Raw genomic sequence first — 14161 nt, forward strand, 5'->3', positions numbered from 1 at the left:
GTATTTCATTTTTTTAAGGTTTTCATCAGCTTTCACACTGTTTAAATATCTGCACTATCTGGAAAGATGTAGGTATTTCAGATGTGAGAAAAATTATAATGGGCTATTCATAACTCCATTAATAGCTTTTATATTTTTTTACAAAGCAGATCTTTCAGGGAGACCATTCAGCCTTACTTGTTTGAAATAATCTTTGGAGACATATTTTCAGATGCCTTAGTAACAATGGGATTCAAGACCTAAATAATGTGCAAAATCACAGAGGACAAACATTTTTGATGGGGGGGGAATACTAGTTGATCAAAAACTATCTCCAAGAACTAACATTTGATTATGAAACTTGAGCTTTCCAGAAGTGGAAAAATAACCTGAGAAAAGGTATCCAGTATTTCATTGGCTGGCATGTAGTGTTGATGTATCTGTGGAAATCAGTGCTAACAGAAACATAAAAGTGAAGGCTATTAAGTCATAAATTACTTGTCTGTTTCTTAAATAACATCTCTGGAATATAATTTTACCTATAAAAATTTACTTCAGGCATTTGTATACTGATATGGATGCTTGACATAAATTTCGGTTATTGTCAGGTTATGCCCAAAATAAGACTAACAGATTAGAAACAGTATAAAAGGAAATGTATGCAGAAGTCACTTCAGCTATACAAAATAAGCAGCTCAGTTCCATTGTATTTACTTGCATGATTCTGATAGACATGCTACTTATAAACCAATTTAGAAATGAGTTAGTGATTTGATTATGTGACTCTTACGCTATCTGAATTTTGTAATCTTTTGATACTATGTTAGCCTGTTTTAACTGTAACTGTATTTTATAAAAAGATACATTTGCCTCAAGTAATTATTTACTGTGCAATTGAATCCCCAAAATATCTGCATCAAGGGAGGATTGATGGTATACTTCAAACCCTTTTAGGGTGTCCGTAATTGGTAAAGTAATGGCTTGGCTTAAAAAAAAGTTTATATTAGGCACTTTTTACACATGGAGAAATTACTAACAGTGGAAAGGGTTGCATGAGAGGTAAACAATTATTTACACATTAGGGCTGAGCAATTCATTCACAGGATACCCCTCTGAATTTTCTGCTTGGAGTATCTCTCAAGGCAGCTGCTACTCTTAAAGAGATTTTCCTAGTTATCTGAACAGGCACATGCAAGTACGTTAGACTCTTACACCAACTATTTTTTGGTTTCCCAAAGAAAGTCAAACCCTCATTAGAAATATTGGACAGGTTTCTTAGATAGAATGAACCAATTGGGTATAAGTTACCCAAGGCGCAGACAGTCAAAAAGTGAAGATTTTTATTCCTACCCATTTATTAAATCCTTTACAATGATTCCATATGAGATTAGTACTCAGAAAGCTTATGATTTTTCCTACATACAAAAATACAGATTTTTTTTTAAAAAAAACACACAATGAAAATAGAGAAGTACCATGAGAATTTTATAGAGTTCAATATCCTGGTGTATCCAAAAAAAAAAAAAGTTAAAAATAGTAGAGATCAAAAGGCAGAAGGATAGCCATGTTAAATTGTACATTACACAGAATAAATCATGCCAATATACAAAGCAAAAACTGATAAAAATACACCACATAAGAATAAATTTAAAAACAACTGACCAAGCAGCAATTTGGTGATTGCCTTCCATTGAGTAAAAATCATTACAGTCCTTCATCTTGAATTTTATAAATGTAGAGTAATGTTGAAAATTAAAAGTGCATGGCATACAACTGCTATTTGTCTTCATGAGCATTTGGAATGGTTATATATCTTACAGAACAAATAGAATTCCTCATATATAGAATGTCGGAGAGTATTTTTGTGCAGGGAGAAACTTTTTCTGCACTCAAGTTTTTTTCTTGGTACTAAAGCAAAAGGCCATACAGATTGTCTGAAACCACAGGAGCCTTGTGGAATATGGTTAACTCTGCTCTGGGGTGACTAATGCAGTGTTTCTCCACCTCAGCAACTTTTAAGATGAGCGGACTTCAACCCCCAGAATTCCTCAGCCAGCTTAGAGTTGCTGAGGTGGAGAAACACTGGACTAATGGATTACTACAGACTGCACTGCTTGCCATCCACATTTACTATGCTGATGAAATCTAAATTACAACTACCAGATTCCTGAACTGGCCAATCGAATTATCAACATTTAGACTACGCAGGTGCACTGATAGTCACCAGTTCATTCATGTGTTCTTGAAGCAGCCTGATAGCAGCTTCTGAACTATTTGTAATTAGAAGGTATGAAACCATGTTGGTCGAGCAATGTAGGTCCATCCCAGGCCATTCAAATAATGTTTCTGATCAAGCCTGTGTTGACCATATTGGAAAATGTTCCCAGTACTGCAGTGCTCAGTATGTGATGTTAATCTAGACCAGTGTTTCTCGACCTTGGCCTCTCGACGATGTGTGGACTTCAACTCCCAGCATGGCTGGCTGGGGAATTCTGGGAGTTGAAGTCCACACATCGTCAAGTGGCCAAGGTCGAGAAACACTGATCTAGACAGCAAAGTAAAAGATTCTGATGGAAAATACTGTGCTAGCCACATGATCCTGAGAGCAGATTTTCTTAGTGAAGGGATGTTGTGATTTTCTGCTAAATAAAACTTTGAAAACTAACTATTCTGATACAGTATAGGTTACACTGGAAGTCCTTGGTTTAAAGCTGATTCATCTCATCAGCACCAGGGCTTGTACCAAGTTTGTAACTGAAACCATGTTCAAGCTTTAGTTCTAATTATATTTACCTTAACTTAAATCCACAGCGTTAAAGAACCTTACATTATTTTTTTGTACAAACTGCTGGTATGGTAGCTCTAAGCATATGATTGCAATAGTTGTTTGGGGGAAAAACCATTTAAGTCCATGGGACTTGATTCTAATAGTGTTTCATGCTATATAACCAAGCCTTCCTAACCCTTTCTGTTCTTAGTAGGAATGTTTATTTCACAACATCCAATAATTTAGATGATACTTTAAATATAGTTTCACACTGGAAAGAAATGAGAAAACTGAAGTCATTGTCTTTAACCAAAGTACTGGCTAACTGAAAATCTTATTAACTAACAGAATTTTTACAAGTAATTTTGAGCTTCCTGTCATTGTTTCTAACTGAAACTGGAGTTCAGAAGGAAGGCTACAATAGCAACTTTCTGGTTTTAATGCATATAGTAAGTCAGTGTTGGAAAATAAATCCTCTTTTGATTTCTGAGATGGAAATACATGGGTCAGAAATGTCACATCATGTAAGACAGCCAATTTAGAGAATATTTTTGGTCACAAGAGCTTGATTTGTGAAACTGGTCTAGAACACAATGCCAATGAATAAAAGAATAGGGATAGATCATCACACATTGGAGTGGGTATTGAAACAATCCAATACTCTGTTTTTCAGAAGGTTCCTCTAAAAAAATCAAGTGCAACTGTGGTGTATATTTGAAAGCATTTTAAATTAAGGAAGAAATTCTCTCTCTACCTACTGGTGCTCGTTTCATAATATCACTTGGGCTGCCTCAGGAACTGAGAATTGCATCTTTGCTGCCTGTTTCAACTTGGTCCCCGTCAACCAAAATCCACATCATTCTTAATACAAATTCTCTAGACCTGCCAAAAGGCTTACATTGCATGCTAAAAAGATTAGATTTTGGTCATGGCAATGCAATGGGGTGTATTTTTCAACTTCTACCAGGAAAGCGGAGGCTATAAAGAAGCCTGAGGAATCCATTAAAACTGGTGTTTAACAGAACTAAAAATAAAAAGTACAGTGTGTTTAGCAATTCATGGTTATAAAAATAGTGTTTGTATGAAGGATCTCTGAGAAGTGTTAATGCCATTCACACACAAATGATATTCATACAAAGGCACCCTAGCCAAACTGGGAAAATACAATGAACAATAAATATACAGTTTACCATCTCATTATCGTATTATATCTCAATTTCATAAACTTCAATATATACAAATAGGTTCTATCCATAATAATGCAGAAGACAATTATCCACAGAAGACAATTTAAGTGCATCTTTTATTCTAGGTTGAGTAAGTATATGCAATTATCAGAGTCACTAAAACAGGAGACCAAATCAAGACGCTCACTTCCTGACATGATCTGCACTTTTTCATCCCAAAGTGCTCTAACAGCAATGCATAGATGTCCAGGAGTACCCATATATATTCCAGTCCCAAATATGAACAGAGATAATACGTAATAAAATTTAAAGGATTTCTTACAGTCTGAGTTATTCTACCTCTAAACAGGCTCTGTTTACAGTACTTTTACTTAGGGTTCTTATACTCCACAATAGAAGACTTCTTGACAGAAATGAGATAGAACACAATGCATTCTTAAGATACTTTTATCTTATTTTATCCCAAATCAAACATCACTGAATTCATTTAAGTAGCTACCTCAGCTTTCCCTATCTTGGTTTCTTTCTGATATGTTGACCATGCTGGCTGAGTATTCTGGAGTTGTTCTCAGCACATGCAAATGGCCCTCAATCTAGGGAGAAGATTCTTGGAAGGGACTGAAGCTTAAGAAAAATGAATGACTTGCTGGCAGAACTGCCCACTCACAGCTTGTATATAGGGCCAGGCAGTTTAACAAGGGAAGCAGCTTTCTAATCAAGGGGAACCAGAAATAGGGATTTTGTTTTCAGTTGCACCCTTTCTAGTATCAAATCAATATTGTAAATAAGGCAAAACCACTCCAAAACATTAGCTTACTAGAAATATGATTTTTAAAACATTATTCCCTTCTACCCATTTATTTCTGTGGCTCAGAAGCCATATGAATTAAATTACTACAGAAGTGAACTGTATTTTCCAAAATCAATTGCAGCTGTCAGGAGAAGGGATAGGAATAGGTTTCACTCCAACTTCTTAGTTTTCATCTACAGGTTATTAGCATGGCTGTAAAGACAAGCCTTAGCTAAATACTGTAAGCCACAACTGTAATGATCTGGATGCTGCCTTGGGTCCTTACATCTTCACAATTAACTACAGAATAAAACCTGACAACAGCCATTAAAATAAACTGAGCAACTTTTTCCATGAAAAGCATGGGTAATTAACACTGAAAATGCAAAGTTCTGTCTCATAAAAATTAAAGAGTACTGTTTTTTAAACCTCAACTGTCTTTTTCCTAGTTTAAAACCACACATTCTTAAAATGGGAAAGAGCCAATTAAGCCCTAGTCATTGCTAAAAAGTATATGGCCATCCTTCCAGAACATTAATCATATTTTTTTAAACATTACTTGATATTGCCAGAGATACGTAACCTAGGTAAATAATTTCCAATTTCCATCCAAGATGGAATGTGGTATCTAAATGTGTTTACTCATCAGGAGCTTTAGAAAACAAATAAAGGTTATGTTGCTTCTCCTGACAAAGTTGTGGTGGGGTACAGTCCTAATGCAGTTCTAATACCGACAATTTAGTTGAACTGTTGATCACATGGAATGAAAACATAATTACTATACTGGGATATACAAACATTACTTCTTCTCTATATTTGCTTCTGTAATATTGTTTGACAAAGATTTCCAGATAAGTGTTGGTCCTCTTACTAATTTGTGGATTAGGGATTTTGCCCTCATGAATTAATACAGCTATAATAGATTTTTATATACACAGAGAGAGAGAGAGACTTCCAATGCTCATCATATCGGATAACAGCAAAGACAAATTTGGTATTTAAGCCTCCCAAGGCAATTTAATGCACCTCTCTTCTACACTATAACTTTAAAATGTCTATTCTTTTAATTGAGTGTCTCTTTTGTATACATTATATTCATATTCCTAAACACAGCTGCAATGCATGTTACAGAGGATGGGTTCCTACTTAAATTAAAGCATTGAATGAAAAGAAGTGCATTCAATGGTAAGTTCCTAACAGATGGCACTACCTACATAGTAGAAATTTATTGTTTAGTATCTTCCACTTCAATTGGTGGCAAATTACTGTGATAAAAAGTTGTGTTGCTATTGTTCATGAAATGGAAGCTTGCAATGGGAACTGGTCAGTGCTCTTTAAGCAACGCATTGATTGAATTTTTGCCTGCCAAAGGAGTCCCCACAACTGAAATTCACTGCCAAATGCAAGTCCTTTATGGTGATGACTATGTTGACCCAAGTACTGTTTGTCACTGGGCAAAAAAAATGTAAAGAAGATGAACTGGGAAGAGCTCACTTGTATGAACAAAGGACTAAATATGATATATATAAATAAACAAGAATGAAGTGCACAATTTGTGACCGCAAGGGTGTCATATAAGAAAAGTTGATGAACTATTAAGAACAATCAGCAGATCAAACTGAAATTGCTGTCAACCTTGGCATTTCACAGGATCATGTATAGTAGGTCACATTATTGATATTCTCCAGTATCATTAGGTTTGTCCATGATGGGTTTCTTGCTTACTGATGGCAGAAATGAAAGAACTTGAAATTTGGTTGTCACACTATGAGAATGAAGGTGAGGAATTTCTTCACAGCATTGTGACAGCCGATGAAACATGGGCTCATAATTGTCACCCAGAAACTAAACATCACTATCTATGGAATGCCATCTCAAAGTGTAGAGGAGCACAGAAATTATATTGGAGAAGGTATGGGGTGACTGTTAGTAGAGTTTAGCCTAGAAAAACAAGAAAGGATGAGAAAGAAACTAAAAATTGTCCTATCTTGACTCTCTTTGATGTAAGAGGGAGCAAAGGGGAAATGCTGTCAGGTTTTCAAGATTCTGTTACTATAACCTCTATCAATAAAGCAGAGGACTAGTATTTCTTGTGGTATCTGTTTCCTGACCAAGCCTACTTCAAAGGGCTGATACAAAGGTTCATCTTCAGCAAGAAAACCCATGGTTACTGTTTTTGAGAACGCAAATGGTGTCATTCACATAAATTTCCTTGAACCTGGTGGTGCTGTTAACTGAGCCCTACATTGCAAAACTCAAAACTTGAAACAATAATTAAGCAGGGCTTGTAAACACAATAAGGAAATTTGCTGCAACGTAACAATGCTATGCTTCATACCTCACGAACCACCCAAAAGGCAATTGTGAAGTTGAATCTCAGCATTTTACCCCATCCACCACACAGTCCAGACTTGGTGCCATGTGACTTCTTCTCATAATTGAAGGAATCAAAATAATCAAGGATTATTTTCTGTTTCATTTATTAAAACATCGCTCTTCAAACTAAAGTTATGGAGGTGGAGGCATTACTTTTCATTCAACCTCATATATTTAGCAGCAGAACAAAGAGAAAGGGCTAAATCAGTTTACTCAATTAAGTAATTTAGAATTAGGCCACAAGCTGAATTTTAAAGGCTTTTAAAAACATATTCTGCCATTTGTAAGTTCTTGCCATTTCGTATCATATAAAATTAATTTACAGAATTTTACTGGCTGGAGCAAAGGGGAATCCAGGCAACATCTTTGACTTAAAACTTTCCTGCATTTTCCTCCAATTACTTCCTTTACTTACCATCTCCTGAGAGAAAAACTAAATTCCTATACAACATCACGTGTTTTGCTTACTTTTTTGAACAGCAATTGCTCCACCAGCAGGTCATAATTCAAGCTGGTTTTAGCTCTTGTTTCAAAAGCAGTTTACCATACAGCTTGAATAAATACCAAAGATTTCTCATACATGTGGAATTATGCACATGACTCTGGAGATCCTGCCCTTTTCATCTAAGATTATGTCTTGCCCTTTCCAAAGGATTCACTTAAAGACAAAGCTTCACTACAGTCACAAATGTTGCAGGAAGTTAGTTTACAGCCAAAGCATCCTAACATTGGCCAGTCAAAACTACTTTTCAGGATGTCTTCATTTCATATTATCAAAGGATACCATGAACTAAACCACCTCTTTTTATAATAAATGACCACCTTCATGCCAAACCATACTCAGGTTTCCAGTCTAAACAATTTGGTCCCAATCTTTTTGAAGCACAAATTAGAAGTTTGCATTCACTTGAACGTATAAAGATAATTTTTCAGAAAGCCCCTTTTTAAAAAGCATTTTGAATGTCATGGCCTACAGCTTCCATTATTCAGAAGAACATGACTAATGCTGGGAACAAGGAAGAATCAATTCATCTGAAGGATAACATGCTGGATAATCCTGCATTAACTAACATTTCAGAATATTTATAAGGTCACTCACACACACACACACACTCCAATAGCTACTGTCCATAATGCCAGTATAAAATTAAGAAATTCAACCCCATCATATTCAGAACTGGAAGCATCATTAAACAAGAAACAAGAAACCAAGGGTACTTCTAAAGACATCACCAACAAACTTGCTCTGCAAACAGTCCAAAAGGAAAAAGTAATAGTTTGTAGGAACCCAAATGAGAAAATAAATGCAAACTGTTTCCAAGCTAACTCATCATAGCTCACAAAATCCATTAAGGTCACTAGGTTATTGTAGAACCATAGCAACAGTATTCAGGCAACTTTTTAAAAATCAGACAATGTGAATACATTCTTGTCATGTTGTGTAAATCAACCTTGGCAGTGTAATGTCCCATTACACAATTCTGAATGAAGTTCTCATCCAAAAAGCCAAAAATCAGTGTGAAAGTGTGTCAAAAGATTCTGGGATCAGTACTAAAAAGTTTTTCTATACATAGTCACCAAGGGCAGTCACTTGAACATCTACATTTTAATTAAATGCTTAGCAAGCAGTTTTAAGAGGATTATCCTGTTAGCATATTCCACAATGAAAGGTGTCAAGCCTAATATAGAGAGTACCTTCTCTGGAATAAATGAGGTGTGTTTGGCACACTAAACTATGTACCCATCTTGGTAATGAGCAGATTTCTGTTCATTCATTGTGCCACACTGCAGCCAATCTGAGGAGCTATAGAACATGTCAGCTCTCAGTCATGATTGTACAATAGAGCAAAATTATTTTTTTAACCATATTTTAAAGAACATACTGAACCATCCAAGCTTTTCTAGGTGTTACCAGAACTGCACATAATCTGTAAAACCTTACGGAAACCATATTCTTCAACAAATCATGCTTACTGTATGTGTGCACCCACACAATTTATGCAGAAGGCTAGATTTCTCTGCATTCACCTCACTTTCTAGGAAAGCCTATCCATTTCCATAGTTCAAGGACTTTTTTTTTAAATTAAGATGGTTATTAGGATTCTTCACAAACACTGATGCTGAGATCCCACGTATCACCATGTGGCTGCCAGACTCTTTGTTAGAGCCTTTTTATTCACATAAGAAAGCTAAAGGTAATGGAATTAGGAGTGCAGATAAGTTTTAAGAGAATGTAGGTATCTCTGCAATAAGTATGAAAGATCCACAACACCATCCATACAGGAAACACACATCTTACAACATTCAGTAAACCTTACAATTCTATCTTCTGGCCTTACCAAGTATAACCAAGCACTGAATGGGCTAGGAGAGAGAGAACTTATACTAGGGTTCCCCCAAAGTATATCCTCCTGCTGTTTTGGATTACAACTCCCATCAGCTCTACCTACTATAGCCAATTATCAGGGATAATGAGTCCAAATCATCTGGAAGGCATCAGATTAGAGAAGGCTGACCTACATGATAATTAAGGAAACCTTTCAGACATTTGGACAAATGGGTATCAAATTCTATTGACTTACATGCTGTATTAATCTTGTGGTAGCCATTAAACACTGGATGCAAGGGACACAAAGCATAAGGCTACAGAGAACCTAATTACTGGTTCCAAATTCCTGACCAACAAGAATGCATTATTGTCCCTTTCAGGAAAGATGGAGAGAAAACTGGAGTTATATAAAATGGTACGTAAACTAAACAAACCATATAATTGTTATCCTGGCTATGTTCACTGACAAAAATAAGTCTTAATCTGTAGACAGTATTTCAAACATTTTGTATACCTGATCTGACACCAAGAAAGTCACTATTTAAGTACCTCCAACTAAATAACAGCCTAACTTATGTATCACTCTAATTGGGACAATAAAAATTTGCAGCCAAACCAATTAAGTTCTCAGGATAATTACACCATTTCAGAAACACTGCAATCCATGGACACAAAACAAATGTTCTTAAACCCTGACCACAATGAGGTTTTCCTGTAGCTGAACATATAAGGAAAAAAGTTTCACTGTCTACATATTTAGATAAACAACCCCAACATCAACTTTGTATTTCTTTCAAAGTAGAAAAGAGAATGAATGTTAACAGATGATGGTATTAAATACCAGGTCGTATCTAAATTGTAGACACAAATGGAGTGTGCTTGGTGTTTTCTTTGTACTCAAAATCCTTAGTTAATGTTACCTGATCCTCCAGCTAAAAGTCTGATATAGCTGGCTGCCTGTCGTAGAGACCCAATGAAACTGTAGGAGGGCAAGATCAAAAGTATCCTGGCAAACTTGTTAGGAAATGTATGCAGCAGTTTCATAATCCAATACCCAATTTATATTCTTGCTATCTTTCACCTCAGTGCATGATGCCAAACATCAAAATTATGTTTCAAAAGTACAATCTATTGCTAGCATTAATTCTAATTTTTCATCTGGATGTTAAAAATATGCACCACCTTCTCCACTCTATTGTATTCCCATTCTCCATATTTATGGGCAAAAAAAAATTGTAATTGTCATTATAGGCTTCGTATAATTGCTTCTTAATCTGCCTCCTTCTCTTTGTACATGCAGGTGCTCTTGGCCATCACATTCTCCTTTATTGCCTGTAAAAACTATTATCAGCATCTTCTTTTCTTTTTTATTTAAAAAAAAAAGTCCGCAGGCTTTTTTAAAATCTTCGGGGAATTCCCTTTTTCACCCATCCAGACGTTGAATCTCTGGGCGATTATCTACTTCTCTGGATTCTGTCCGAGCACGCATATAGTCACTGGTCTGTCGTGTGTTTGGCTGTCTATTGGCATCTCTCCAGTTTTTAACTGCTAAAAATGAATTCACAGCATAGACTGCAGTGGCCAAAAACCCAAATATCTAAAAAGAGAAAGAGAACATGGGTTTGAACTCATAACAGGTAACTCTTAAAAGAGTACAAATTGTGTGTTGTTTTTTCAGATAAACAGGCAGCTGTCTTTTATGTCTTTAATAATGGTGTCTTGTTTAAAGGACAAACTATAATCTGAATCACACAAAATGCATTCACATAGAATGCTTCTTAAAACTCCTCTGAACCCAAGCCAGAAATAATCCTGCACTTTCAGTTGGGTGAGTACTTAATTGTTTACTTTGGGGAATTTTTTTTTACTCTTATCGGTGTCTTTTACATGAGGAGATCAACAGGCACCTGAAAATTCAGTATATCCCAAACATTTTCAAGTAATGCTACAGGATAGCCATTTATCCATCCATGTGGTTTTTGAGCTGAAGCCCAGCTTCATGAAAGAAAGCAAAACTGTTCCTCGAGCATGTGATGACACTGATGCTCTTTTCCATTAAAATTTTCCCCAGTCTCATGTCCTCTAGATTCTTGTGATAGAAGCCCCAGAATTCTGCAGGCAAAAATTATACAATTGTAGTTCCAAAAGCAGAAGATTAGCTTATATCATAGGACTGCTAAATTCTTTTGTGAAGTAGAACCCCCATTAGTGAAAGCATCAATACACCATCTGCAAATCTGTTGGCTTGCAGCCCCTTCCTAAAACCACTTCAAGGATTGCTGCTGAATCATGCTGTTTAATCTATAACACAAAGGAATAAGTATTAAAAGCATGGAGAGTGATTATTAACTCTAAACAGTGTGGTATGTGGCTTTCACATACCCCGCCCCCCCCCCCAAAAGGCTGCAAACCCCTGATCTAATCCGGAAAAAAGCTTGCCATTATTTTCACTTTATGGCAAATTTGAAAATCTTTGTTATTAAGCTGTATGTTTTAAAAAAAAGCCAAACATGATGGATCATTTATATTTCATTAACTTAAAACAGTAAAATATATCAGCATTGCCATGATTGTAGTAGCCAGCATAAAGGCAACCATTTTTGTTTATCAATGTTCTGACTTCAAACAAAATTGGTTGTCTTTACGCTGATTTCTATATGACAAGAGAGATTATTATTAAAACACACTAAATTGAAAATTCTAAACAACAGCATAAATTAATTTGGGTCGCAGTTCACTGTTGAAAGTGAATTGAGAGAAGACACACATTTTTTCATCTTTTCTACAAGAGAATGAAAATAAATCAGTGTTTTCTTACCACAGCTGCAATTTCTGCACCTTTTTTATGGTTTAAAGCTGCAAGTACTACAGATGCAATGAAGAAGAAGAAAGTGCAGATTCCAGTATTGACCAAATCCTATAAAAGCAAAATTATAGATATTGTATCTTAGTGATAATGTCGACTGACTGGATGAAGCAGAACAGTTTGCATGCGATTTCTTTATATAAAATCGCAACACTACCGAAAATGCACATCATGAGCCCCAGTGAACAAAAAATTAATTAATTTAAAAAACAAGGAAAATTTGCACTTTTTTTTTCATTCAAGTGATGAAACATTGTACAAGTTGTCTATCCACCAAACCCACTGTTCATTCTTCTAGCGACAAAAATATTCTATAACTTAATGACAGACAGACAGACAGACAGCTCTGTCATATCTAGGAAACTATCTGCATGCCTGCCACATATCTCTTACTGTATTACATGATACAGGATCTCTGTAAAATGCTAACTCTGTTTGTGTGACATAGTTTTAGCACAAAGGAACATTTCTCTATATACTGGAGAAGTCTTTTTAAAGTACTGTTCATTCCTGAAACAACAAATCATTCAGTAACTCTTGCAATTCTGTTTCAGAGACTTCCTACTTAGCAATGAAGCTCAAGTGATTTTAAGCTCACTGAATTCCCAACTGTATAATTAGCATGCTGTTATGGGCATTATTATAATTCTAAAGAATTAGAGATAATTCTTGTTAGAAACTTGTTAGACGCTTTATAGGCTTGCCAATACACTCAAAATGAAAAAAAGAAAGAAATGCACATTATCCATTTAATTTCATCATAGTTTTCACAGGACATCATGCAGAGGCACCTAGCCAATATGCTTGATGTTCCAGTTAAAGAATAGTGGACATTCTGGATGTCTATTACAGAAGCATGCCAAGATCACCTTTTTTCAGTCCATCCTCTCTCCCAGCTTCAATTTTTCAGGTTTAGTGTTTTTTGAATATAAAATCCAGAGTTTTCCACCTACAACTGAAGATTCTAAGTGTTTGTGTGTGTGTGTGTGTGTATCCAGTTTGAAACTGCCAATTTGAACCCAAACCAGCTTTTCAAATGGTAGATTTCTTCCTATAGCCAGCAAGTTTTGCTGCAAGAAATATGTACACATAGCATATTTAAATTGCTTGATGTTTATATATCAAAAAGATATATTCAACAACCACATAGGGAAAGCTCTGGTAAATGGATGATTGCAGATATTTCAGTAATATCTGAAATTCAGCTAAACTGTAGCTGCACATGTAATCATGAAAACATTCATTGGATTAATATGGAGAAAAAAATAAACTAATTCTTTAATTTGTATTAACAAGTTAATCAGTGTCAATTACTGAGTTTTTAAAAAGTAACATAAAAAGTATAGGGTTTCACCACAGTGATGTTGGATTATATTTGAACCTGTCAATAGTGTGTTCAGCTCATACTCAGAGCCACAATCTGCTGGTTTAAGATTTACCTACACCAAGTCAAGGCATCACAGATACCTTGACTTGCTACTGTCATAGCAAACTCAAAGCAATTTCTGGAAGGCCAACGAATGACTTATTTGAAACCAAGGAACTCATTTAATTATAGCTCACCACAGCTTTCTCCAACCTGGCATTGTCCAGATATAATGGGACTGCAACTCTTAAAATTCCTAGCCAGGATAGAAGTTGCATCTTAATTCATCTGGATGGTGCCTGTTGGGGAGAGCTGGCTTACAATATGCAATACACTTCTAAATGGCCTAGCCTGAAAATTCTTTTCTGAAAAGAACCTCTTCCCATCCCACTGCTTTACTTGCTATTTCAGAAACTGACTATTGGACAAGGAATATATTTGAAGTCATTTGGGATATATGCTAGTTTCTGTATCTTCCATATGACTTGGTTCTCTCCTGTA

General features: G+C 35.6%; 1 protein-coding gene across 1 annotated transcript in view; it reads right to left on the bottom strand.

Moving 5' to 3' along the window:
- Positions 1 to 1310: 1310 nt before the first annotated feature.
- Positions 1311 to 14161, bottom strand: part of CMTM4 (CKLF like MARVEL transmembrane domain containing 4) — a 32134-nt gene continuing 19283 nt past the window's right edge. Inside the window, exons 3-4 of the mRNA XM_063313019.1 lie at positions 12247 to 12345; positions 1311 to 11025 (exon numbers count right to left, since the gene is read on the bottom strand). Of these exons, the coding sequence (XP_063169089.1) occupies positions 10852 to 11025; positions 12247 to 12345 (273 nt within the window). The 3' untranslated portion in view covers positions 1311 to 10851. The remainder of the gene's footprint in view (positions 11026 to 12246; positions 12346 to 14161) is intronic.

This window comes from Candoia aspera, chromosome 11 (assembly GCF_035149785.1).
Source record: "Candoia aspera isolate rCanAsp1 chromosome 11, rCanAsp1.hap2, whole genome shotgun sequence".
Classification (NCBI taxonomy): Eukaryota; Metazoa; Chordata; class Lepidosauria; order Squamata; family Boidae; genus Candoia; species Candoia aspera.